The 27,672-nt window shown below is 39.5% G+C and overlaps 1 protein-coding gene across 2 annotated transcripts in view; it reads right to left on the bottom strand.

The window, feature by feature from the left end:
• The window catches only part of drosha (drosha ribonuclease III), a 107,176-nt gene that overhangs the window by 23,066 nt on the left and 56,438 nt on the right, over positions 1-27,672 (bottom strand). For both annotated transcript variants that reach the window (XM_028434633.1, XM_028434634.1), the window contains 3 exons: positions 17,039-17,109; positions 8,904-8,948; positions 2,015-2,172 (listed from right to left, as the gene is read on the bottom strand). In XM_028434633.1, the coding sequence (XP_028290434.1) occupies positions 2,015-2,172; positions 8,904-8,948; positions 17,039-17,109 (274 nt within the window). The remainder of the gene's footprint in view (positions 1-2,014; positions 2,173-8,903; positions 8,949-17,038; positions 17,110-27,672) is intronic.

Genomic DNA, 27,672 nt, shown 5'->3' with positions numbered 1-27,672 from the left:
TTTCCAGTGTTGCAGATTGTTAAATTGTACAAACGTTGCACGTTTTATCATTAGATAAAAGTCGTTAGTGGCTCTTAAAATAGAAACGTGATGATTTTCTGTGAAATGTAATGAAGATTAAACAACTGCATCAGTGAAACCATGAAATTTTGGTATCTAAGACTGCTTTTTAAACTGGGAGCCCGTCTGATTATTCAGTGCCTTTGAAGTAGCTGCAGTTTCACAACGGCTGGTGAGCCCTTGAGTCGAGCCTCTGATTCTGCTTTGAAACATTTCCCTAATTCAGTTTCACAGTTTACGAATTTCTGTTTCATCAGCCTTCCTTAATTTGATGTCATTATTGGCTGTTAAACTTTCCAAAATCAAGTCAAACATGCCTAATAGGGTTGTGTTAAAATTGCTGGAGACGATCATTTAAAAAAAAAAATCATTTAAACACATAATGTTGGCCTCAGAGATCAATAAATCAAAGATCATGTGCTTGAAAAAAGTTTGTTTTGATCTCCACTGGAAACAGAGGCGCATTGCATTGCATTGTGGGATGTGGAATCATATGCAATTTTACTTCATTCTTACTGTGATTTTTTCATGTTATTGGGATTAAACTGGTGATTTCAAATAACTGATGCTGTTTATTTAGATAATGCCTAATTGTATTTTCACATCTAGATTTAAAATGTCCGTTATGTCAAACTTAAATTCCTGTTAATGCCAGGCTCTTTAATATATTATTTTGCATGGATGCTAATATTTATGTTGAATATATGATACAGATATTCAAAATTTGTCTAAATTTGTGGTTAATTCCAACAAATAATTCTCATGAAAAGTATATATTTTTGATTATTTCCAAAATTACCGAGCTTAACGAGTAACTAAACCCCAAACCCATTTTTTTCTGCTAAATACACATGTATTTGGGTATTAGGTAGTGCTGTTGATTGATCCTAGTCCAACTTTTAACATTTTAGTAAACATATTTTAATTTTGCATATTTTGTTGTAAAACGTCAGAGTAACTGCCCTCTATGGGTTGAACGCCGGCTGTTACAATTTTATTTTGTTATTGGCTGAGACAGATTATATGGCATCATTTGGTCCATTGTGTGTCACTAACTGTCACTGTTGGCCCCGCCTTTTCTATAAAAGGTGGGACTAGTTTTCCTCCTATCACAGCCCTCAGTGAGCATTGATTGACTGCTCTATGTGGATTGTGTTCAGCTCTGATGATGTTTGTGAGTCTATGCTTCTATAAAAAGCTACTACTGGAAAATCAGAGGGTTTCTGCGTGGTGCAAACATGTATGTCAGTGAATGCTACCGTGGGGTTGTGTGTGTGTGGGTGAGCTTCATGTCGGGATTGTGCGATTGTAGTAGTTAAGCAGAGCTCAGCTGTCACTGTGCAGTGGGCTGCTGTGACTGGGCGTGTATTAGCTGTTTTCAGGAGTAACGCCCATAATCAAGGCATTTTTAATTTAAAAATTTAATTTAAAAAAGAAAGCAAGGGTTTGGTTACTCTAAGTTCCCATGGAAAAGCAATTTCAACTTTTAAGGAGATGAAATGGACAAAAAGGTGTAACAGTGAAGCTTTAACTCCAGCCCAGAACAAACACACAGTCCAAAAGCTTGTGTCCCATGGGTCACCGTGGTAAAGGCTCCACAGGTACAGGCCGAGCTCAGATCTGAGATGGACTGATCTCTCTTTGAAGCCTGGATATTCAGCATCCGGGTAACAGATCAACAAACTGCGGCACTTTGAAAAGTGGCATTTAAAACTTCATTTGTTTCCCGAGGCGAGTCGGTGACAGCGAGAAGCACGGCGGCGCCACGGGGGGTGCGTCTAACGATGATGTGGGAGGAGGCAGCTGTCGCATGCCGAGCAGATACAACTATTTAAAAGAGCCCCACAGATCAAGCTCCCAACCTCTCACACCATGATAAATAATCCTGCTCCTGCGCCTCGCTGGGCGATGGAACCAGTCAGGGCTTCATTAGGAACAAATTTAAAGCACTTACAGGGTGAGGTGGTTGAAGCCCACGGTTCTCAGGGTGAACGCTCGGGCCAGCAGACGCACATGTGTAAACAGCACGCCGATGGACTCCTCAAAGCTCGTCAACTTCTGCAGGACAGGAGACGTCTCGATCAGCTGCCGGTCGGTCTGAGGCTCCTGGACCTGGAACCAGAACGCAGCACAGCCTCAGACTGGGTGTCACCTTCCTCGTACCAGTCCTCAAACATGCCCGCCCTGTCTTTACATTAAAGGTGGGAAACTGGTAACCCTTGGGCTGCCGCTCAAAACAAATAAAAAATTACTCCAAAAACAGATGCAGGAACAACAAAAATACACAGAATGACAACAAGAAAACACAAAATATCAAAACAAAAATACACAACTTGAAAACAAAAAGAGACAAAATGACAAGAATACGCAGTGACACCAAAAGTACACAAAATAAAAACCACAAAATGACTCCACAATCGAAGTGACCTATAAAATACACAAAATGACAAAAAATACACAACAGCGCACAAAATGAAAAAAAAAAAAAAAAAATGAAAACACAAATACACAACATTAAAACAAAAAGGTGACAAAAATGACAAATCCTAGCTGGGCAACTGATATCCCAAGGGCCGCCCGTCAAAACAAATACACAGACAAAAGGACAACAAAAATACACAAAATTACTTCAAAAAAACCACAAATTGACTCCCCAGTCTAAATTACCACTGAAATAAGCAAAATGACAAAAAAAGAAAGAAAATAATGCACAAAATGACAACAATAATACCAAATAATCTAAAAACAGACATAATAAACAATTAAATAAAAGGAATGACAGCAAAAATAGATGGAATGACAACAAAAACTTTAAAAATGACAGAAAAATATAGAAATATAAAAGTGTTATAAGTAACGCTAAATGCCAACATGAATGTTCATAATGTTTCCTTCAGAGGTTCCCCATGTCTGCTCTACACTGTGCATAGCAATGCTCAGTTTCTCAGCAGAACATTGTTCAAAGCATCACTATTTAATCAGGCTTCCCTTCTACAGGAGGCGCTGGAGGGTAACAGCTCAATGTATTAATGCAACAGGTAAAGTATTGGGTAACTGACAGGATTTAAGGTGTTCACTTTGCCGAAGGTTAGATCGGCGAGAGCCAACAGTTTCCCACATTTGGATGGACATTTAGTCCAACATTAAATAATCTATTGACCAAATTTGTTTGTTGTTATCAAAGGCTCTGGTCACGCTGGTAAGTGATGTCCCCGTTTTTAGAACGTAATACCGACACAAAATGTCCAATTCCAGTAATTTCTAAAGTTTCTCAAAGTTGTGTGGAAGTTTTGGGATTGTTGCTTCAGAAACAAATGTTGTCCTGATCGCTGTGGGTGTACAGGTGTTCTGTTGCTCCGCCTCCAAACCAAGCTGGCAGCAGATGGGATCTGTCTATTTTTCTGTCTTCTTGTTCTCTGCTGATTGATCAACCCATATCTGTACCGCTCACTTTGAAGACAAATGAAGAAATTGTTCTCGTACAGAACATTGAGATCTTCGGTTGGTCAGTGAAGAACAAATGCTCTTTTTCAAACTGCAGCATTCGCTGGCGTCTGCACTCATTAAAAAAAAAAGAGGCGAAGTGCTGAAAAACGTGTAAATTTGTTTGTTGAATGACGCGCTTTGGTTATTGGTGCGTTAATGAGGCTCCTTCATTCGGCTAATTGGTCTCAGCGTGGAGCGCTCGCTCCCCTGAATTTCCAGTGGACACTCAGGTTGACCTCGTTAGCTTGTTGCTGTAAAGGCTGCGTCCGCCGCTCTCCAAGGGAAGACAGACAAGGAGGAGGAAATGTAAACATCTCTCCGAAAAGCTTCCATCCACAGCTAAGATGTGTTTTTAATTAGAGTGCTGCTGGTAATAATACAGCTCCATCTTCCAACATTTCACTCGTGCCTTTTCTATCTTTCTTTTTTTATCCTCTCTGTGTTAATTAACGAACGCCGTTTAAATGTCACGCATCACAGCTACTGACAACTGAAGGCTTCAGGCTTCACGGGTCCTTCATGAGGGAGGGCGTAAGAACCGTAAGGGTTCAAACAAAGACAAACGCAATCATGGAAATAATCAAATTAATCAATGAAAACATGTCGAGATGAACCATCAGAGTCGAGGCCATCAATGTGGAGCGCCAAGATGTGAGACGAGCAGAAAACTTGGCAATACTCACTCGATGAAAATGGCACTCATTTATTCAGAAAAGAGGAATAAAAAAAAGAAATCCAAGGAAGAGCCTGGACTACATGAAACACAAAGGGTGAGAAACAGCACAACTAGTGGTTGAAGATCAACATTGCAACAGGATTGTGTGAGGTTTGATCCCGGGGTTTGATGAGTCCAGGGTTTGTAAAAGATATTTAAAAAACGTTTTTTCAAAGCTTGGCGCAGCCTTTCCTTCATTTTTGCAATGTAAAATATTTTGAAAAATGTAAAAAAGGAACGTGTTATTCATCCATACCCATACTCCTTCAACGCGGGGTTGCACTCTTTTATTAAGAGTAACAGACATGGAACCAAAGCAAAAAAAATGAGGTGAAGACTTGAAAGAAATGTCAATAAAGTTGTTTTAATCTCTATCGTTATTAACTCATTAAGTGCCATTCACGTTTATAGATGTGAATTGTGTTTTTCAGCTTTGGTTGCTAGGAGACTCTAATTTATACAATGATGTAGTGACCAACTGGTGGCATGTAGGTGGCAGCGGCACACCTTTGGATGAGAGATCACCCCTGATGGGCAGAGCTCAGAGGGAGAGGAAAAGAGTTTATGAGACAGGAAATGGTGCTACAAGAGTTGATGCTGAAGTTCCCACCAGCTCACACTCGACCAGAGCATGAGTGGAAATAAGTGGACTATTGAGAGTGTGGCGATAGTGAGAGAAAACGATCAAAAAAACGGGGCAAGCGCTGACACTCGGCACGTCTGGGAGGAGGAGTAAGTTGTGTGTGTGGGAACTAACGGGGAGAGACTTGGAAGACGGCCAAAATACAGTAAGAAATCCATTCAACTCTGACCTAGATAACAAAATAATAATAATTTTGCCATCAAAAGCCCGGTCTCAGTGTTGTTTTTAAAGTTTTATAGAAGGAAACCCATGTTGAGGTGTCCATAAAGCATAACAAATTGCTTCAAAGTCACTAATAGATTTTTACAGAAAAAGCTGTTTTTCTCAGCTTTTAGTCACAAACTGGCGATTTGTGTGAAACTTGCCTCTATTCAATTGCTGATAACAAAAGAACGAAACAAGCCAGAAACAAAATTCTTTTTGCTGATGAAATTAGGAACTTTAAACTTTCAGAGTCTGGTCAGAAAGTCATAGTACAAAATATTCTGTGGGTCTTTAAAAATTAGTCAGAATGCTCTAAAACGGCTGGCACTGAGGGGGGTAGAAAATCTGAAAATGGCTGACACTGAATAAGTTAATTAGTCTTTTGTGTGTTTTCTCGGGGGTAACTTGTACCCCAACTAAAGTCCACGTTATCAGTCACAGAACCCTGATCTTTACAATATTTAGTTACGAGTGTTTTACTAATTGTTTTATTTTAATTTTCTTGCAAAAAAGTTTTTGTTCCACACCGGCGACCCCTGTTGGGAGGTTAAGGAAGTGCTCACAGCCTTTATTTATATCTTAGCTATTACCTCTAATCGTAGCCATGGCAACTTTTTAATCACTGCCGTTAATATCTCATAGTTTTACTGGTTTGAACTAAACTAAAATGACTTTGATAACTCTGGGCTCCGTGACTTGTCATATCTAATTGGATGTAATTTTGACCTGGATTGAAGGTTACAAAAGGTCACATCTCCACAAAGACTTGAGATTGACTCCCGAAGAGCTTCATCAATAATACAGCATGATCAATAAATGATGAGGAGGAGGGAGTTTTACCCTGACCTCGTTGTAAACCATCGTGGGTTCCTTCAAGTCGAGCCAAAGGGCTGCGATGCTCTCGACCTACCAGGAGATGGGTACGCTTTAACAATCGTCACCCCCCCGACATGGATTTACCCCAAAGGGGTTCATCCACAGTGTGCAGTGCTTGGCAATAAGGCTTCAGTTCTGGGCCGGTTAAAGACCACATAGGCAGCTCGTTGGGTGGTTTACAGGCTCCGCCCTGACCCTGCCCTAAAGGAACAGCAGCGTAGATGGACGTCACAGGGCGCTGAAAGGAGCCGTGAAAATGAGCGCACAATAAAAATGAAGACATAAAACACAAAATAAATAAATTAACATGTTGGATGAAAATAAAAAAACAAAAGAAATGATTAAATAAAAACAAAATAAAATACAGAAAATAAGAATAAAATTAAATAAAGTGAAGCTAAATAAATGAAAACAAGAGTTCTAAATCTGCTCTTTTCCAGATATTGTCTGGGTCAGTGATTAGATCAAATTTCCATCTCCATTGGTAACCATAAAGTAGGTCCAAATGTAGGGGCACCAGCGTATTTCTTTAGAAAAATCCCCATGAAATGTGGAATCTGGATCAGATCTGGATTAAACTCTGTAGTGTAATTAAGTAACGAACTCGACATAACTGAGTTAAATTTCATAAAGATCGGTCACTTAAAAACCGAGATATGACTTTTTGAATTTTGTCCAATGACAAGAGATGGGGATTTTTTAATTTTTCAACTGATCCAGAATCAATGTATTGATCCATAATTTAATGGATTCCTCCACGACATGAGGTCTAGGAAATTTGGACTAAGAGTAGAAGAACAAGTCAGCACGAAAAACCATACAGAAGACTGAATAATAAAAAGAAACGATCTCACAGTGACGAGTGTCTGCATGCAAAGTACATTTTCTACTGCTAAATATTTCAGAGAGAGACGACTGCCGGTCCCTGGGGGGAGGGGGCTAGTGTGATCCGGGACTGTAATCCTGTTATGGCATCTTTGATCCCTTCTTCCAAATCCTAATTTCAAACAACTGCTGTTGACACATTCCATGTTTCTGGGCAGTGACAGACAGACGAGACTGGGAGAGTGATGGAAAGTTGCTGGGTTACAGGGACCACTGAGGGCTTCTGGGGGCTTTGTAGGAGCAGTAAAAAAGTCCAGTCAGCCTCGGGCAGATTAACTAACCCTAACACACACAGAGAAATACATACACAAACACGCAGGAATACACACACACACAAAAATGTAAACATTTAGCCTGCAATGGAAAGCTGTTGAAGCATAAACACTTTAAAAGTGAATCAAAAAGTGTCACTAGTTCTACTAGTTAGCCTTATATGCTAATAAGGGGGTGGGAAAAAGCTCATTTTGATTAGCTTTTGATTTTTCTATGTAATTTTATGGTGTGCTAGTGTGATGTCGGTTTTGTGGAAAGCACTTTGAATTGTCTTGTACATGAAAGGTGCTATATAAATAAACTTGACTTGACTAATTCAGGCTTGTTATTGGCTTTTGAAAATGTTCCAACCGATCAGGGTGCTGGATTTGGTTATAATCCCTCCTAGTACTACAAGTGAATCTTTTGTCGTAACTTGTACTACTAGTAGACTAATGACACTATTACCAGGGAGAAATTGAGTGTAGTGTACAAAAATGTTTTACTACTAGTAATGAGTTTTGGTGCATTAGAACGTGAGTAGACCTTACTAGTAAAGACCAATCACCTACTAGTTAGTTACTCGTAGTACAAGTAGACTTAAAAAAATGTTCAAGCTTTACACCGGATTTCCACTGGATGCGTAACTGCTCCGTAACTTTTCCGTGCTCCACTGTTTGTCAATCCCCATATTCTCCTTCTGTGATGCATACTGTTGCGACTCCAAGGGACAGGAGAACTACCTAATAATGCGTAATTGCGCAATATAACAAACTTTAGTCTAATACAAAGAACCACTAAACCATGCAAACAGTTTGTTGTGTCCTTCGAGAGAAGCAGAAGAAAATTGACTTGGTCCTGCCCTGTACTCTTTTATGGAGATTATTGTCAGTCATCCACGGGTAAGTGCAATATTCATATGTGAAATACATTCCAATGCTACCCTGTCCAAGTTGTATAGTCCTGCCTTCTCCTCCTTCTCTTGCAGCCAGTCGACGTGATAAGGACTATCCTATGGTTCCAGCTTTGGTTTGATCACAGTTCTCCATACAGAATTTTTTATTGACGCCATAATCCATAGAACTACATGTGAGTAATTTAAGTAACACTGGTTTTCACCTTACCAGGATCGCTTTCTCGACAAGGTGGGAATGATATCCAGCGGGCAGGTCAAGACATGCCAGCATTTCCACCATGCTGCAGCGGCTGGCTGAGAGATAAGTTTGACAATCACCGCCCTGAAAGCGGCCACGGAGCACCAACTGGGGATGGTCCACCACAAATCTTTAACAGATATTATTTTTGGTTCTGTATTTCTATGAACTGGATGTTTTATTCTGTGTGTCTGCACGGCTTAATGTCCAGCACGAGTTTATCTTTCTTGCAGTACCACAGCCGTTACTCATCCAGTAGAAAATGAGGGTTACTAGTTGAAATAAAGAGGCAGTATTAAAGCAAATCCAGCTCCATGATTGGTTTTCAAAAGCGAATGGCTAGTGTGAATTTGCTTTTCCCTGCCGCCTTATTGGCATAAAAGATCTTACCAGTAGTACTAATGATACTTTTTGCTTCACTATTAAAGTATACTGGTGCACTAGTGAAACTAAAATTCAGGACATCTACTCCAAATGGGATCACTAATAGAATTTAACTAAGCTTACCACTGATATCAAATCTGTGCTCAGAGCATCTATAGTGAAGCTGCTTTGTGTCTAGACAAGATCCAACCAGACAAAACGAAGATTAAAATGTACCTATATCTACATATATAGATCTACCCACCTGCAGGGGGTGTGCCGGGTAGTTGAGCCAGACCTCTTGCAGATTCTGTGAAGACAGAAACAGAGTGAGAACAGAGAAGCTGAGTCAGACTGAATACAGGCTTCAGCACCAGAGTCATCCAAGTTTATGGAAACAACACACAAGAAGCACTTCATCAAACACGTGAAGATATTTCAGAGAATAAAGCTCGTCAGGCTTGATCAACAGTCCATCCGGAGTTAAGGAACTGTTATCACTGCAGCTTTAAAACATTTTAAATGTTTGGTTCCCTGCGATAGCGTTAATTAAAAGTTAAATTGAGGGATGACCTGAAGACAACTTGAGTGTGCAGTCATTTACTTTTATTGGCTAAGAAGAAAGTACGACATTAGCATGCTTGTGACCTCCTTGTGGCTTGTTTATGGGAATGTGACCTCATGTACAAATAAAGCAAGCTGTCATTGGCTGTGGAAAATTAAAAACAAAATGCTAGCAATGAACGCAGGGTTGTCACTCGTCTACAATTGAACAGAATTGTCCAGTATTTGAACACAGAACCATCCGTCCCAAACTGAATTGATACAGGACACTATTTCCCATTTATTTCTGTAAAATCAATACCAGACTATCTGGATTTCCCACCAAATGTGTAACGTACACGCTCTAAATGATTATATATCAGTCAAAAATTTGTGCTATGGCAAAAAAAAACATCAAGAAGTTTCTGAAATCCAAGATGTTGTACTTTACAACCAATAGGATGTCTCTATGCAAATTTCAGTCACACATGTGGGGAAAGTCTTTGAAACAGCCTCTTTGTTTGGTGACAGCGGGGAATAGAGAGATGGATGGATGGATGGATGGATGGATGGATGGATGGTAGATAGATAGATAGATAGATAGATAGATAGATAGATAGATAGATAGATAGATAGATAGATAGATAGATAGATAGATAGATAGATAGATAGATAGATAGATAGATAGATACTCGGTTTCATCGAGTAAAACAAATGAAATTGTGAGACGTAAAATCGTAATTTATGTTGAATTGCCTTTGTATCAGTATATATCACATGACTATGTTCCGATAAACTTTGAAATTACCCTGTCAAAAAGGTCTCCGAGAGGCTCTTGACATCTGCTCATAGAATGTCCATGTCATTACAGCCAGATTCAACAAACAAGCATTAATGAATGAGTGGCACATATGGAATAATGGGCCCCATTCATATATTGGTGTGTCAATGATTCGATACCACCAACCGTCGTAATATTTGACTTGCAAATAAACGAGAAATCGACTTTCGTTTTTTTCTTCCCCCTGGACCCCAAATCGAGAAACGTGCTCCGAGCTTCGATGCGTACCCGTCTATAGATTATACCTACCACATGTCAGCCCAATCCATTCATGAATAACAGAGGAATAGCAATTTACAGAAGGCAACACGAAAGACACCCGAAAAATACTGCAATGAAGATAAAATGAAATAAACAATACAAACAGCTGACAGACCAGGGTGAAGCAAAGAGAGAAAATAACAGCAGATTTTGAACCAAAAAAGAGCTTTTAAACCTTGAAGAGGAAAGCTGCTTACTTATATAATATACTCTATATTTATATTATAATAGAGAATCTCAAATTGTGGGTGGTGGCAAAAAATGATGTTGCACATCCATTTTCAGTGGCTGGCAGCGAAAAAGCATAAATAGTAATTAAAATTAACTTTCTGATTCTTGTTTTTTTGGGAATTTGAGGATAAAAAGTGCAATTTTTTAAATTTAAATTTTTTTTGAAGATTAGTGTTGACTGTTTATTTCCTGTGTCACTACAGATAAATAAAAGTTTGACTGTTACTGTCTTGCCTGTAGTTTCTGTTAAATGCTGAAAAAAGTAAAGGCTACATGACATTTCTCACACCGGGCGGCCGATATAATAAGTTGTAACTTTCCATTTTCCGTTCTCTGAACTTGAATTTAGACGGCTAATACCGCTAACAGCTAATCTCTGAAGAGACTCTTTAAAGTTGCTGCTTTGGATTTCATCAGCATTTTTTGTGTATCAGGTGATCAAAGCTGGCTGGTACAACTTCCCATTGATCGGTATGTGGTCATAAAAACCCTGATCGAAGCTTTTTCACCTCATGGGCACACGTAGCGGCCCCCATGAGGGTGGGATGATATAAATACCCACAAATGAGTGTGCACAGCGACTCCCCACTGGGGAGTTTAGGCGGTGGAGTGTGAGGAGAGTGGTCGAGAGAAGATGAGTGGAGAGAACAAAGAGAGAGAGAGGAGTGGCTCTGGAGTCGTTGCTAAGGACAACGCCAGCTGGAGGCAGTTTTGGATAAAGGGCGCAATGTTGGGTGAGTCATTGCGGTGATGGAGGCCGCGTGTCTTAGGTATAATATCGCTTAGGTGTTTAAAAGACTCACAGAGATAAAGCTGCGTCCATGGGGGGGGGTTTGTGTGTGTGTGTGTGCGTGCGTGCGTGCGTGCGTGGTCAGCAGCAATCCCACTGGCAACTTGGCTGCCTTGGGCAGCTGATGTAAAATTCATGAAGCTGGTCAATATGTTTGCCTGAAACACCAGTGACCAACTGGTTTTTACTTCATAACCACATAAACCTCCATTTGATCTCAAATCAAACCCACAATTCACTGCTTTCCCCTTTGATTTAGTAAAAAACTAGTGAAATATATATTAATATGTATCTTTATTTTATGATAAAAACAACTTGTCAGGATGTAGAAATTGTTTGTTTTTTTTCTCAGATTTTATTTGTAGCCTTTTTATTATAATAATTTTTTTTCAATTTGGGGAATTAACAAAATCTAAATCTAGAAATTATTTGACTACCATTATTCAAATACTACCACTCCCAGACACCCCGCCCATGATTGGGGCACATTGGTGCCGTACTGTGAATGGTCCAATGTGGCTACGTCTGCCAATCATTTTCTCTTGTAGTAATGCAGCGTCTCTGATCAATACCAACACCGCAGTCGAGATGCTGCTCCAAATCTGTAGCAAACTGATGTGAAGCTGCGAGTTATAGCCGAGGTGAAGAGCCCGTCCCTGTGAGTGAATGGAAGTCAGCCGTTAAGTGAGAAAAAGCTCGCACGCAATTAGGAACCCAAGGACAGCGTGGAGAAAGCATTCAGTGGCTGAAAACCTGAGCCGCGGGTCCTGCAGGACGAGTGTTGGCACAGAATACAGAAGTTCAGAGAGGTGAAGAAAAGGGCCTGCAGCGGAGCAAAAAACAAATTAAATTCACTTCCAATGTTTGTATTCATTCTTTTTAAAAGGAGAAACTTTCAAATATTAACCTGAAACGACCAGGGCGAGGCCAGTGCTGCACACTGAAGAAAGAAAAATGCTCCGAAAAAGTCCCAAACTGAAGTGATTCACTGTGAGAAAAACCCATCAGTCTTCTGTGAGACCCTTTGTACACATAGAAAAGCCACAAAAACTAAGTGTTGAGGTTCAAATGGTGACCATTATAAATGATGGCTGACTACAAACTAAAGCAGCCCAACTGAAAACAGGAAAAAAATACAGACAAAAGTTCTTCTAAAGACTTGACTTAAAGCTGCTAGAAACTAGTCACAAAATGAGACGATCACTAATCAGACCATAACACCTACTGACGCTCAATGCAAAGACACATTTGAACTGCTAGGATAAATGTTTTTCTCACTTTTGTTCTTGTGTTGTGTAATTTTGTGCATTTTCTGTCATATTGTATGTTGTCATTTAGTGTTTTTTTAGGGTCGTTTTATATGTTTACATTGTTGCTTTGTGCATTTTTGTTGCTGCATTGTGTATTTCTTCAGTCATTTTGAGTCATTTCGGTTATTTTTGTTTTCATGTCCCATGTTTTTAGCTTTTGTGTATTTTTTTAAATTTTTGTTGATTATTTTTAATTTATGTTTAGTCTTTCTGTGTATTTTACTTGTCATATTGTAGGCTTTTACTGTCAGTGTGTGTGTTTTTGTTCTCACCTTGTGTGTTTTTAAAGTCATTTTGTGTATATATTGATCCCGTTTGTACAGTATGCTTTTGTTGATGCTTTGTGTATTTTTTGTCTCATGTTGTGTACTTGTTTCTGGACTGTGTGTGGCCTTTACCGATCCAAAGTTGAGCAAAGATAAAGTTTAACCAAGCGAGTCTAACTGCATTCACAAACACCTTCATTTCCTGCAGCCTGGCAAAGTTTCCTCCTAACTTACTTCAACATCATCTTTGGAGCTTCAGGTGAAGCGACATTAGCTACACTCCATTCAGTCTTCCACAAATTGCAAGGCGCTAACAGAGGCATCACAGCGGTGTGTGCGGTAATTGGATCAGACCTGACGAGTGTGAACACACCTTTAAAATGTGAAAAAGGAGATAAAAGACTTTGAAAACAACCTTTTTGGCTCTGGACCCAGAAGCCAAGCAGCCAAAAACAATTAGCTGTGGTTATTATGCAGCATGGATGCAGCCGTCTTACAACAACTGTGGTTCCATGGGGTTCTCAAGTGTGTGAACTTGTGTCGTGGTGTTAATGAAATCTACAAGACGAGCCCAGCAAGAAGGCGAGGCAGCGTGTTGGGTACGGGTTGGAAGAAGACGCTGACGCCTTAATAACCTACATGGTAATTTCATTAGCAAATTAGCATCCATTGTTTTCGCTGAGCTTCTAAGTGCGACGAAGCTGGATCCACTTCCTGGCGAGGACCGTCTGCCAGGGAAGGTGACACGCAGAGGAAAAACAGCAATAGGGAAACACCTTTTGATCTCTAGCCTCAGCAATTAGAAATAAAGCTGGGGAATGTTTGTCTTCCTGGGTGCGGAGGTGGGAATTACACGCATGCTTTGCTTTATGAAGTCATTTTGGAGTTCCACCTTGCGAGCTGTGGAGCTTTTATTTTGACGTGTGGATGGCAGCCTGCAGGGAAACATCTGCACGGGTAATGACATCCCGGGAATTCGGAAAAAAGGAAATTCTGTGAAAAGCAGAAAGTCACCAGACTGCAACCGCTTGTCGCGAAGAGAGCGCATGTGACCGCTCACCCATGTGTGAAGGGAATACGGGCAAAACAGGAGAGGAGAAGCTCTCCCGAGTGAGGAAGGAAGATGGAGTCTTTGGGCGACTCATCTCATTAGCTCAGTAATGTCCTCGTTATGATACCAGAAATACACGAGAACCCACGCAGAAAAGCTCCTCTTTATCTCTCTCTATCCCCGTCGTCCCACCCGGCTGGTGTTTGTCTCTTCGGTCTGCGTCCATCTGTCTCCTCTCTGCTTTGTGTGACAGAGCGACCATCAGGAGGATTCAGCAGGGGAGGTGACAAGCCACACTATTTTGATCCTCGGTCTGCCCGCCTGAAAAGTTTCAGGGGAAAATAACAAAAAAACCAAAAAAAAAAACAAAGACCAAAACAAATTCTCTCGGGAGTTTCAGTCACACAGACGACTCGACAATAAACTCCACACAGACAGACCAACACACGGTGTCAAAGTTTGTTAGTGGAGCAACTTCCAGTTGACACTTTTCCACAATGAGTGTGTAAACAGTAACACATGCATTGTGCATTGCTGAGCTGCTTTTGCTCTTCATAAACTCTTTAAAGTAGACTTAACTCCACGCACAACTAATATTTGATCCTCTTTGGTAGATATCAGGGCTGGGATGACACACTGAGTTCATGATACGATACAATAGATAATAATGGGCTCTCCAGTTACTTTAACTCTGGGGTTAGTTACTCAGGGTCTAACAATTCATCCATTAGATCAATTAATCAATTTAAATTCCTACGATCCAACTACATCGATCTGTCCTCGGCAGGTTGGCCTTCCAGATGACATTAATGGATCTAAATTCCCTTTAAAGGGTAATCAATCAATTGTATCGATACGTGGAAATAACGCACAGGATTTAAGCACAACAGTGTCTATAATAATATAGACATTCCTGCTGAATCTGTGTCAACTGTGGCCCTTCTGCAGGAGCAGCTCATAGTAGCATTAGCTCGTTAGCTCTGCAGAAGCCTCAGGCCTTGCCATCATGTTTGAATGAAGAGTAGAGGCAGGTTCAACCACTGCTCATTAATCCTGAACAGATCTTGGTTGCACTTCATATTTGATGTTAATATGTAAACCTAATGTGTATTTTTATGGAAAACATCCAGTTCATTTAAACTGAAGTGTTGCTCAACGGCAGAGGTTGAGCAGAGGGTGTGTGAGGGGCTGTAGCCATGGAGGCTGTCACAGAGGTAAGTGGGGGCGAGATGGTGAAAAGCTTTGTATGTTAGGAGGAGGTTTTTGTAGTGGATGCGGTATTGTACAGGGAGCCAGTGAAGTTCGATGAGAATAGGGGTGATGAGGTCAGATGACTTGGTGCGGGTGATAATCCGGGCAGCTGAGTTCTAGATGATTTGCAGTCTGTTGTCAGAAATCGATGCAGAATGTGACAAATGAATGAACCAGGATTTCGGTGCTTGACTGGAACAGTGATGGGCGGAGTCTGGAGATGTTTCGGAGGTGGAAGAAGGCAGTCTGGGTGATCTTTCTAATATGAAGTGCAAATCAGAGGGTCCTGTCCAGAATAACTCCAAAGCTCTTGACTTGGGGGGAGAAGGGTACAGGAAATCCGTCGATGATGATGGGTGGGGCTGGAGGGTGTTGTGATTTGGTGAGGGTGGATTTGGTGATGAGCAGAGCCTCGGTTTTATTGTCGTTGAGCTTCAGGAAGTTCCTGTTAATCCAGCTTCGGATGTCGTCCATGCAGGTGATGAGGGAGGTGAGAGGGGATATTCAACATAAATGTACATTTGCGATTAAATGTTGTTTACTTGTTTATGACCATTATTATTATGTTTGAGTCCCTTACAAGAAACAACAGGAATCTTGAAACGCTCACCTGCACTGTACAGTATCCAAGTATTTATTTCAGTCACTCTGGTTGAACTATTACTCTGGCTCTAAAAATTACTGAATCGTTTCAGATTGAATTGCTCTAAATTTACCAATGTCCTCTTTTAATCAAATCAGTAACAACAAATTGTGATTCAAATCATTGTCAAAACACCCCTAATAACCATGCCTTTTGCTTTAACTCCAAACACACTTACATACTTATTCTAGGTGGGACCTTTTCACCTCATAAGGAAAATAAAAATATGCATAATAAACAATAATATAAAGAAGGCCAACTTTTCTTATTTAAAGTGCTAAAAAAACACAGAAATACAGACTGACAATTCACATCAGTCTAAAATTAAAACCGAATCATGTCGTCGTCATGACATTCTTCAAACAAACATTCCTCTCTCTGCATGAACTTCGCATATCAAGTTTTTAAAACGTCACATCTCAGATTTAAGATATTGACATGTTCTTTTTCAACATTATGAGCCTCTTGCAGTTGGAAAGAAGAAATATAAAGGTCTGCTTCACCTCCACCCTCAGAATGATGAAGTTTTGCATCTTAAAAAACACTTAAACCCTGTAGGTGTAGATTTCTGCAAAACTAAATGTGAAAATACATCTACCATTTAAAAGGATTTTTTTTTTCGGGTTTGGTTTGACTTGAAGTCGTCTTGAGAAAGTCGTCTCTGATCGGTTTCTTAAAGGAAACTTTAAAAACGTGCTGTGTAACATGCGTGAATCTATAAATCCCAGATATAAAAACAATAGCCACTTAGAAGCAATCCTGCTCCATTGTAAATAAATTCATCCGATTTTGCAAACGAGATCAACTCAAACAATGATTTGATTATTAATCATTCATGCCTCTGAGCTCACACGCCTGGTAACAAACAATAGCAGGTGTCGCGCTCGAGCCTGGCAAACCGCAGCGTTCTGCTAGCGCGCCAGGGCTTCATCCAGATCCTTTTCTTTTTTTTCCTCTTCCGTCGGTCTTATTGTTTCTCCTTTGTACATATCAGCTTACACACAATAAGCAGCTCGTTACGAGTGCAGCGGGATGAAGCCAGATTTCTGTGAGATCCAGCTTCTGGCATCCACTCGGTATTGCGTAACGTGTGGTCTCATGCCAAAACGGGCAGCGTGTGGGTTTGAGCACCTAAAAGAGTCGGTTACACCTCAGCTGTGCATCAACAAAAGGAGGACGTACATAGAGAGAAAGAGGGCGAGTGGTTTGGTACCTCACTGTTGAACAGCAGTCGACCAAAGAGCTGCCGGGCCTCTGCCAAGCCTCCTTCCAAGTACACAGCCCCTGGGGAAGAGGAGGACGGGGGTATTAGCATGAAACAAGACAACTATCATCATCATCATTATTCAGATACCAATCACAGATTATTACAGGACAAACTACCAAATAGTATTTTTAATAAACTTATTTTCTGGGGTATAAGTCGGTACTTGTATGCTTTAAAATTAAGGAAGTGACTTATACAACAGAGTAACCTATCTGTGGATCTTTCAGCCAATTATTTAGTGGATAAAAAGGTGAACTGCGAGTCACTTGAAAATGTTTACATCGAGAGGTGGGAGACCATATTTGTAGTAAGATGGAAAATTGGTTGATTAGTATAGGTTTTTCACACAATATCTTTTTGAGACAACATTTTAAAAACTGATATAGGACTGTTTATATTACTAACATTAAATTAGTATTCCTTTTCTGCACAGAATATGGGTGAAATCATGTGCTACAAAATCTGGCAGGACCGAGATTTGACGAAAAGCAGCAAAGAATACAATTCTTTTAATTTAACATTTAATTTAATTGTGAGAAATTAAATTAATTAGAGGACATAATTATCATTAATTTTTTATATTTTGTTTTATTTTACTTTATTTTGATTTATTTTATTATTTACTTTAATTGTATGTAATTATGATTTATTTTGTTTAGTTACATATTTTTACATTTTATTTTATTTTGCTATATTCTACTTAACTTTATGAAATTTTAATCCAATACAGTTTGTTCTTGTATGAAATTTTCCAAATTCAGCATTCTAACTTCAGCATTCTATTTCCACTGTAAATGCAGTTTGTCTACTTTGAATATGGATTAGTTTATTTGAAGGAGGACAGAGCAATTTCATATAACACATGAACAAACATGGGTAAAAAAAAGCCAGAATTAGCCAAAAGGATATTGTCATCTGTAGTCCCCTGGCCAAGTTGTAAAAAAGCATTAAAATACAAACATGACAACACATTTACAAGTCTTTGACAAATCAATAACTCCAATATAAGTGACGCTGTAAAATAGCTAAAGGCACAGTACCTGTTACAATACTAAAAAACAAAACAAAACACATGTACAAAAAGTTACGGTATCCAAATATAGAATACAGCACAGCAGGCTTGTTTTTTAATGTTGGCAGACGTACATGGAGCCACATTTTCAATTTTTTTAGCAAAGGCCTTGTTAGTGGTTAGCTGTTGAACCTCCTCAGCTATCAAGCCCTTTTTTTAATTATTTTTGAGCTGTTTAATTTGTTATTAATTATTGGTAAATTTAAGAAATAACAGAAATAAAAAATGTAATGGGTTTTATAACGTGTAAAAAGAGAAAAAAAAAAAGCATTCCAGCATTTCAGAGTCACAGACTTCTCTCGCCTAATGAAAAACTTCAAATTAATTGGACTCTGCAAAGGGTCATAATTGCTTTATTAAAAGTATGAGTGCATTTTTATTGCCTTTCAGAAGCGGAATGACCTCGGGGCTCGTGTGGAGTTCTACCTACAGCTTGTCAAAGAGTGGGAGAAAAAGAAACAGGACCAGGATGGAGGGGAGTAACGTCACCGCACTGAGAAAGAAGCAGCGAAGGTCACATCAACAGAATTTCTGAATAAAGACGAGGGAACATTCAAAGAAGCCCACGTATGGAGGAATGTACGGACTGAACGGTCATGTGGACAAGGGTTTTATTTGCTTTTACTCAATAATCGCCTCACCTCCATGTTCAGAACTCTGAGAGAAATCACTCCTCCACGTATACCGACTGACTCACACAAACAAAAGAAGACAATGGGATCTGACAGCAAGCACGGATCCAAATTTCCGTCTCTCAGCTCCTTTCTCCAGTGCAACTTTCATGGCTGCACCTGAGTTGCACACAACTTCCTGTCATCACACTTAGGTGGCTCATTCAATTTGGAAAACAATAACCACCTGGCAAATTGGGTATACAATCGCGCAGCGCCGTTTTTTTTTCTTCGTTTTTTCTTTATGATGTGCATAAATGAGGCGGTGGAAATGGGAAGCGTCGCGGTCATGAGGCGGAATGTGCCAACTGCTGTCACGGATGTGACGGCAACAAAAAATATGAGGGCTTCATCACCTGGGGAGGGAAAGTGCTTTCAGATGGTTAACAGGCTATTCACACACACGCACAGAAACCATAAACACACACACACACACGCACACGCACACGCACACGCACACACACACACACACACACACACACACACACACACACACACACACACACACACACACACACACACACACAGGGTCTTTGTACTGAACAGAAAAAACTAAGCCACTGCCCTGACGCTCTTGCACCGTTTCTGGTCACTTAAAGCCTATTTTTCACACGCTGGTCATTTATTACAATCAACATCAAGCTGTGCAGAACGGGAACAGAGGACTCTCAAAGGACACCAACCACTGCGTCCAAGGCCTTTAAAGCAATACAAAGACAGCTCAACTGAACTGGGAATCAAAGGCCATTTAGAAGATGCATATGCAACAGAAAGCACCTCAAACAAACTTACAAATTGTGACGTAGTGTTTACTCAAGGAAGCGCTCAATTCACATTTCCTGGTCTCCTCAGGAATAACGTCAAAATGTCTGAAGTACTGGATGACACCTGAATAAGCACTGAAATGTTATTTCACCATTAAACTATCTATGGGAGAAGAAGTACAAAAAGTTAACCCGTGTTGAAAATGTCATACTAACGTACTACGCATACTAATTCTCACGTCAAAACGAGTATGTAGTGGGTTGTATATCGGGATATTTCTTAAGTATGTACGGTTGGCACACTAGTCTTACTCAACGGGCCCGATGCATTGTGAGCGGAATGTAAAATCGTCCTGAGACCGGCTCCAAGCTAAAAGTCAAACATCCTCTTTTCAAAACAAAAGCATTCTTGTCTTCATCATTTTTTTTTAACCCTTTTGTAAATAGGGCTCTTGTTTAGGACTTTACCAAAAGTTTGCCAGTAGCACAATGGCGGGTCTCTGAAAATCTCCGAAATGTCAACATGAAATTCGTTTCTGCAGTTTTTTTGGATCAAATGACCACATGTTGATATTCTACTTGGTCACTCGCTTAAAATGCTTTTAGAACTTTCAAAGGTGGTGAATCAACAGAGATATTTAGCCTCAGTGTGCTTCGGATTTTTGTCATTGTAGGTTTGAAATGCATCATAGTACGGCGTGTGCCATTTGAACGCAGCATTGGACTGACATGATGACAACATGCTGATTGGCTGAAATCTCCAAAATGGCCACGCCCACATATAAAGGGACATTACATGTGTTTGAGGCCAAAAGTTGACTCAAAAGACATTTCTGACAATGCTTAAAATGGTTGGTATGACTTTAACAGAAATCATCCTTGTCCAATATTTTTTAATCAGACAAAGACAGTGTAGTCCTCATAGATCAATAAATCAAAAATTATTTGCTAGAAAAAAGATGTAAAAGGGTGAAATTGCCGCTCAAAAAATTTGTTTTGGTCCCCAGTGTAAACACTCTCATTGACATTGTAAGAAAAGTTTGGTGTATTGCATTGTGGGATGTGTAGTCCCGTAGACTGATGCAATTAAAGTGTTTTTACTTCATTCTTAATGTGATTTCCTGTGTTTAACACAAGAAATCATGTGACAAACTAAAGTGACGGTTAAAAATGTGCCCTGTCAATCAAAATGACAGACACTGAAAAAATCTAGCACAACTTTTGAGTTACATGTGACCCCCAGAGAACCACACCACCACACAATTGAAAATTCTATTCACTGGGTATCAACAATTGTTCAGTAATGTCCATAATTAGTTTCCCTTTAAAAACTTCATCAATTCCACTTTCTAGTTTCTTTCTCTAAACAAATGTCATGACAGGCTCTTAAATTTCCTGGAATTGTGTAAAACCTGCTTAATACAGAATTAACTATTGGAACTATGCTGCAGAAGTGCGCCAAAAAACAGAACTCAAATCCTGCAAAATAATGTAGTTTATTGTTTTGCCCAAGAGGTGACATGTCCGTCTGATTTTGCTACACTAGCCACCGGTTTTACTGCAAAAAATATTGTGAAAATGTGTGATATTGTCCCAGAAAATGTCGCTGAGGGATTAGTCTGTGTCATATAAGGTGCATTTCAGAAGGTGGTCTGCCATATTATAAGATTTTGCGAAAAATTTTACATTTATGTCTCTTTGCCGACCTGATAATGGAAAGAATTGTGTGGAAGTGGGTGATTTTAAACCAAAACATGCATGTTGCTTGGTTTGTTTAAAAAATAAAATAAAATGATCAAATATGAATAACAATATTGCCATTTCTGCCTAAGGAGATGAATTATTTCATCATTAAAAATCAGTAGCCCTATGTGAGCATCAGGAGACGTGTGAGCAACAGGCCAGCTTGAGCTTAATTTCACTTTAAAGGCGACAACAAAGGATTAAATGAGTGAGCCCTTACCTTTCTCAGCATCTAACTGAAATCCACGGGTGATAAAGAGACGCAGGCGTAACTTTAGCCCCGGGAAACTATGGGAGTTCTTATGGGATGTTTTTTTACCGAGCATCAGCAGAAAATCTTATGGTTTTCCATAGTGCAGATGTTTCCTCTGGGGAACATCTGCAGAAGAGGGAACTCCTTCCTCAATTTTCAATGTCTTCCTTTCAACTCCTTATTCATCTGTGTGTGTGTGTGTGTGTGCTCAGAACGCGTGGGTTCACACAGCACTTCTCTGCATGTTTGGATGACACAGCAAATTTGAAGAGTTTTGCTTTTTTTTTCAGAGTTTCTAAACTCGTTTCAAGCAGAAAGAGAAATGGTGGTAAGCAGAGGGAAGCTGGGAGAGCCTCCAGAGATTTAAATAGAGATTAAAAATCTCAACGCAACACCTTTAGTGTCAATCAAAGAGGCTGAGGTATGTGTGGAAAGTCGGAAGAACGTGTCTGCATGTGCACCAAAAGAGCGTGCCCCAAAGCAATCCAATCAAACGCACAACTCTGCAGCATCTCCGTCAGGCTGCAAACGTGCATCTGACACGCTGCGCGTACTGAACGCAAGGGAACAGCCTGACGACTGCAAACAAGCATCTCAGCATGGCTCATCCTGCATGAATTTATCACAAATAAGACAAACCTAGAGCACAAAGTCCTGCAATGAAGGTGACGCAGCAGCTGCAACAACACCAGTGAGTGGACAAAAATAAAGTAAATAATAAACACGAAAACTTAAGAATATAATTTTCTATTGATCATAAAACAAGAAAAATAATTTTTAAAAAAGAAATAGAAAAGGAGGATAAATTGTCATCTAAGGAAACTAATTAAATAATGAATTATTACTGATAGGTATTTTTAAAAGTAAAATAAAACAAAAATAAATTCCATGTTTGATAACAATAAAGCAATTCTATTCTATTTAAATCCTTTTAAAATAAGGTGAGAAAGAACAAAAAGTAAGTCTTTAAATTGATAAATAAAGTGAAATGTTAGATTTTTATGGACTACAGGAGCCGTGGTTTAGGGAGTTAAAAGATGGCGTCACACACTCAGTGGAAAGTTCACCAACGAAGACTTGAGAGTTTCACCTTCACACTGTGAGTGTGGTTCATCATTAGAAGGTGACACAAACAAAGCTGCAGAGAAAAAGTCTGTTAAGGTCAAAGGGATTCATTTCTCAGCCATGAATTAGTTTTTGGGCTGCATTTGCCATTTTGATGAATGATTACCTGAAATGTTTTATTCATTTCTCTTTCAAATCTTTGCCTTGAGGATTTGTTGGAGCGGTTGAAGAAGGACTGCGTAATGAACCTCACAACTGGAAGCAGAGCCCGAAAAGATCAACTCCATGCAAATCTGACACGGACTTTTCCTCCACAGCTGTGCTGCGAATGTCATTCCCTAATGACTCTGCACATCTGTCACGGCCTTAATTCGGACAGCCGTGCCGGATGTACAGTGTTCTGTCCAGGCACTGAATCTCAATGTCCGAAAGGCTTTCAGTAACCAATAAAAACTCAGAGTCCGAGCGGCTGACAGTCACATTAATAACCTGCTATGAATTATTCAGAAAAGCTCAGGCTCTAATCCATCACATAATATATGAAGTCGCTCCTTCTCTGCTCGATGGGGAGCGGTGCAGCGGACGAGGCAACATGGAGGATGATAAAATATTCGCTAAATAAACAAAACTCAAGCAAGGCTTTGCCTTCCGAGTCGGAAACTCATCTCAATTTGTAAAAGTGAAGAAGAAAAACTTGTGAGAATCTCGGAAAGTCAATCGAGTGCCGCTAGCCATTAATTCAGGTAGCGGTGCAGTGGACAGATGCCCAAGGCGCTTTTAAACCATGTACGCCTATTGAGAGTGTTGAGAAGTGAGAAATGTTTTAATTCTATTTTTTACTGATGAAGTAGAGTCTACCTCCATGGACACACACTCTCCATAAATCTGTCCAAGAGAACAAATTCTAAACTACTTTGGCCCCATCACCTTACCTGAACTTCAACAAACTGCGTCAAGTACCAAAGTACATTGTAGCCCTCTTTATTTTAACAGTTTCTAACAGTTCTTTGGCCTCTGGATGTGTCCCTGATTACTTTAAACTTGTTTATGTGAACCCACTTTTAAAGAAACTCGGACTAGACCACTCCCACCGATCAAATCTAATTTTTTTTTTATAGAAAAACTGGTATCTGCACAACTTTTAGCCGGACTGGAATATAGCAAAAAATTTGAAAAATTCCCATCTGGGTTTTTAAAGATATTGCAGCAATGAGACGTGAATGCTTATGGTGACAAACAATCTTTTATCAACATCTGATGAAGGTATGTGCTCTGTACTTGTGCTGCTGGACAGATTGAGACAATGAGTCGAGGGATATGGGACAGTTTTAAAATGGTTCTCATCATATTTATCAGAAAGCAGGTTCTGTTCCTCATTCTCTTCCATTACGTATGGTGCAGTGTTAATTTTGACAAGAAATTAAAAATTTTGTTTTAGTCTTTTGACTAAAATTATTTTTTAGTTTTAGACTAGATTTAGTCATCTGATTTGTTTTCATTTTAGTCTTATTTTAGTCGACTAAATTACCAAACAATTTTAGTCGACTAAATCAATAACAGATTTACTACCAAGCCTGTGGATTTTTTTTTACCACTGGTATAGGAAACAAACTAAACCTACTGTAATTTATGTGTATATGTAATATATAAAAGAGAAATTTAACTTCATTTCAACACAACTGTCTTTATTTTGATAAAAAGCAGAACTGATTAACACAGACTGCCAAGTCTGAATGGTATCTTTCTCTAATGATAATGCAAACAAAAATGTATAAAAGGTATTAATTTGCAACTCAATTTATACAAAACAAATATCGTAAATGGCAAAGACCATGAACTCAAAAACCAAACAGAAACCTATGGTAAATAAATCGAAATTCACTCAAAACATGAATTTCTAATTCTTTTTAAATAGCATGGTTTCAACCTTTTAAATAATATATGAACTGCAGTAAAATATATCGACCAGATGTAGATGCGTTTTTGTGCATGCAATGAAAGGATGTGAAAGAATCTGCTCCGTGAAAAGATTAGGTAGTGTCAGGTCGAGCCAATGAGCGCTGAACAGGAAAAAAGATCATATCCCCAGCGCAAAGCAGTTTCAAAACAAACATGGCGGCTGACACAGACAAGACCTTCGTAGCTGCGCTCTGCTCTGTTTTAAAAGACCTGGATATAATGTTGAAAACACAACAAAAAGAGGCTTTAAAACGTAAGTCTGTACCGTACCGTGTTTTTGACTGCTGGCTCCGTTTAGGGAAAAAAAACTACGCCTTGTCGTGCTATGTTGGGTCCGCTAATTGTTTGATTGGTCACTCTGCCCGTGTTTGTCCCGCCCCGCTCAGCCTCTAGAACTCAAACGAGCGCTTCCACCCTAATGGCCTCTATGAATAATACAAGGAGATTAAGATTGATTCTAGGCTACAGCTCTCCCGTCTTCTGATTGGATTTTCGTTACAGTATACTTTCGTCTCGTATTTGGTGACAATAATGTCAATCAATTTAGTCATATTTCTAGTCTCAATCAATTACTTCTTTAGTTTTAGTTTCCTTTTTGTCTGCAAAAATATATTTGTGACGAAAATAATGACAAAAATATTTAATCAACAAAATTAGCACTGACATGGTGTGCCTCAGGGGTCTATCTTGGGACCAATTTTATTTCCTTTATCCATGCTTCATCTGGAGCATTTCATCCAGAGACATTAATTTTTATGCCGATGATATGCAGTTATATCTGCATTTTGATCGATTGTGTCACTGACGTAAAAAATGGACGTCCTAAGATGTTTTACAGCTGAATCCGGAAAAAAAAAATCCTTCAGCAGGTTCACTTTTGAATAACATCAAACCTGTAGTTAAAAATCGGAGTTTGGAACAACACACCACAAAGTTAATACAGTCCTGTTTTTACCACCTTAGCAATATTTCCAGAATATGCTCTGCTTTCATCTCCTTTCATTTAGATGAATGTTACAGCCTTTTCATCTGTATGAAGCAGAATTCCATGAACCGACTGCGAATTGTCTAGAACTCAGCTGCCAGGCTTTGAACTAGGATCAAGAAATGCGAACACATTTTTTTTGTGTAGGATTGATTTTAAGATTTTATTGATTACTTTTAAGGCCCTAAATGGACTTGCCTTAATTTACCTCTCAGAGCATTTAGTACCATACATAACAGCACGTACCTCGAGATCCTCGGGCAAACTAAAGGGGACAGAGCCTTTTCAGTCCGGGACCCAAATCACTGAAATGAACTGCCCGAGGAAATCACGTCTACTGACTCTTAAAGATTTTTTAAAAATCTACTTTTATCTGATTCTAAGTGACTTCTAACTTGTTTTTATGCATTGTTCATTGTTACGTGTCTGTTGTAGAGGACAGTGATTTAAGGTAACACACTGGATGCCTGAATATTTTCAAATACACAAAATAAAGAAAAATTCTCTTAATTTATAAAGGTGAGGGAAAAAAGTTGAACATGGAAGAACTCTTGGAAAGTCGCTCTGGAGCTGCTTGCAATTAACAAAGAGAGCAGTACTCCTGAATACACCCGGCACATTGTGTGTGAATCTGATATTCAGCAAGTGGGAGATAAGCCTTTCTCTCCGTTCTTTTAATAGGAAGAGCTTAGAGTGCGGCCTCACAAAGGTTCACCATCTGTATCCCTCGCGGCTGCTGGCAGTGTATAATCCACAGATCAACTGTACAAGAAAATTAGGGCCATAAAAACAGAGTGGGGCCTCTTTTCTTCTCCTCTCTATTCTTCTCAAACCGTTCGGTCGGGAGGAAGCGGCGCTGCTTATCGGTGAGAGGGAAACGGGAGGGCAACAGGCGTGTAGAGTTTTCTATGAATAAGCGGAGAGACTTTGTAAAGAGGTAAAGTGGGCGAGGGAGGAGGAAGATGATGAAGAGGTGGGAGAGAAAAGGAGGAGAGGAGGAGCTGGGCCAAAAGAGCCCAAATGAGAATGGCCTGCTTCGGCAGAAGTTAATGACGGAGGGATCAAAAAAGCAAGAATTTCATTCAACACTTTGAATTATTCAGGGTTGCAGGGCACCCATTTGCATTGCAGATGCTTTTTCATTCCTCCGCCGCTCTCCCTCCATTCTTCCTCACTCCGGCCCCTCTCGACCCGGATAACGGCCTCGCCTCGGGGCAGAGAGAGGGAGAGACGTGTTCCCGGCAAGGCGGAGAGGAGACTTTGCCAATGCAAAGAAGGAAATCATCTGCCGTTTCTGACAAAAAGCAGGTTCAGCAGTCAGAGTGGCAGGGAAACAAATAAAACAAAGGTCAGGAAACATCAGCCGGGAATAATATCAGCACGTCGTATTATTCCGTTACGACTTTGAAAACAGAGAGTGTGTGAAAAAAAGAAAGTGCAGGGATAAACTCATGATGGTGAGAAGGAAAATTAATATGTATGCTTTAATGGTTGGTAAGAAACTAAAGGTAGAAGCCAAAACCAAATATCCCATCCACACATTCCAAATGAAGCTGTGTGAGAAGTGCAGGGCTTTTGTTGACCGTCTGTGCAGTGACTATTTCATAATCTCTCCAAATAACATCATTTTGATTGAGTTTTTTCAGGTGGCAGATAAGGAAACTTGTAGGTATTTTACTTCCTCTAGCAATCGTTGTAATTCTTCAAATCAAAAAACATCTTCTATACTTTTTTCACATCTTTTTATGACAGTCTGTGGAATGGCTGTTTCATATTTCATTCAAATGTCGTCATTTTAATGGGGTGTTTGCAAGTAAAAGAATTTAGACTATTACCCTCTTTGCATTCATTTTTGAAAAATTTTTTTGCAATTTATTTTTGCGTGTTTTTGTTTTGGTTATCTTTCAGCTATTTTTTTGTATTTTTGTTGATTTATTTTGTATTTTATTCCCTAGTGGGTTTTTTTTCTTCAATTTTGTGTATTTTTGTTGTAGTTTATTGTATAGTTGTTGTCCTTTGGTATATTATTGTCCTTTAATATATTATTTAGTCTTATGGTGACTGCTTT

This window comes from Gouania willdenowi, chromosome 20 (genome assembly GCF_900634775.1).
Source record: "Gouania willdenowi chromosome 20, fGouWil2.1, whole genome shotgun sequence".
In the NCBI taxonomy this organism is placed as follows: domain Eukaryota; kingdom Metazoa; phylum Chordata; class Actinopteri; order Blenniiformes; family Gobiesocidae; genus Gouania; species Gouania willdenowi.
Note: the sequence above shows the minus strand (reverse complement) of the source record. Positions and strands in the feature narration are given on the sequence as shown.